This window comes from Opisthorchis viverrini (assembly GCF_000715545.1).
Source record: "Opisthorchis viverrini unplaced genomic scaffold opera_v5_3817, whole genome shotgun sequence".
NCBI lineage: Eukaryota > Metazoa > Platyhelminthes > Trematoda > Opisthorchiida > Opisthorchiidae > Opisthorchis > Opisthorchis viverrini.
This window is the reverse complement of record NW_008756372.1, coordinates 1-1,031: the sequence shown is the minus strand read 5'-3', so window position 1 is coordinate 1,031 and position 1,031 is coordinate 1. Positions and strand designations below refer to the sequence as shown.

At 45.2% G+C, this 1,031-nt stretch overlaps 1 protein-coding gene across 1 annotated transcript; it reads left to right on the top strand.

Moving 5' to 3' along the window:
• Positions 1–139: 139 nt before the first annotated feature.
• T265_12275 (hypothetical protein) lies at positions 140–997 on the top strand (the record flags this gene model as incomplete). Its single annotated transcript, XM_009179552.1, has 1 exon — positions 140–997. The coding sequence occupies one exon, from the start codon at positions 140–142 to the stop codon at positions 995–997; it is 858 nt and encodes a 285-aa protein (XP_009177816.1).
• Positions 998–1,031: the final 34 nt, after the last annotated feature.

Here is a 1,031-nt window from a genome sequence, read left to right as displayed (position 1 = left end):
CCAGAATTCCTCAGTACCAGCAACCGAGGCATGTGTACCTATCCCATGGCTTCAAAACGTACAGAACGACTACGGGCACATTCACGGATACTTGGCAGTGGTAGTCTGTGTGTTTAACATCATTTCAACCACTATCAATATGGTTGTGCTCAATCAACCGTCAATGATTTCCCCTACCAACTTTCTGCTAACGATGCTTGCACTTAGCGACGGAGCCCTCACAGCGCTCTATATTCCGTTTTCTATTTATTTTCAAATTGGTGATCGGCTTCAGAGCGCCACTTATGGATGGTCTGTATTTATGATAATCTATGTGAATTTGCAAACACTTCTTCACTCGGCGTCTTGTTATATCGTTGTGACCGTGGCATTCTTCCGTGTATTGTACGTACGATGTCTCGTTCGCTGTCAGGAGCTGTGCTCTATGCAACGTGCACATTTGGCGGTTGGAATCACATTCCTACTCAGTGGGATACTCACAGTACCCTGCATGCTTTCTCATCACATCGTAAATGTGGCTGCAAGCAACACTAGTGCTTCGGATTCCTACATGGTCACCTATGTCGACAACAAAGCGCTACCCAACATCATGTACTGGAATTCAGCTTTATTTATCAAACTCCTTCCACTCATGTGTCTGGTGGTTTTGAGTCTAATCATCATTGTGACTATCCATGGTAAAAATGCCCAAATGCGCAAAATTGTATCAAGTAAACGGTCGTCCACAATGCCAAAGGGGTCGTCTAACCCTCCAGAAGACGGGGCTATGCATCAAAACAAAGGTGAAGGAAATCCGCTGAGGAAACACGGTCGTTCGTCTGTGACGCTCAGACAGACTGATACACCTCCAACAAATGGCACCAACCTCTTGCGGAATTCTGCAGCTCAAACGGAACGAGAAAAATCTGGATCTCGGATGACCCGGATGCTTTTGACTATCGTATTTTTGTTTGTTATGGCGCATCTGCCACAGGTATGTGATTTCATGAAAGGGTAAGATTGTATCCGAACTCCTCAAGTTAACCTCAATC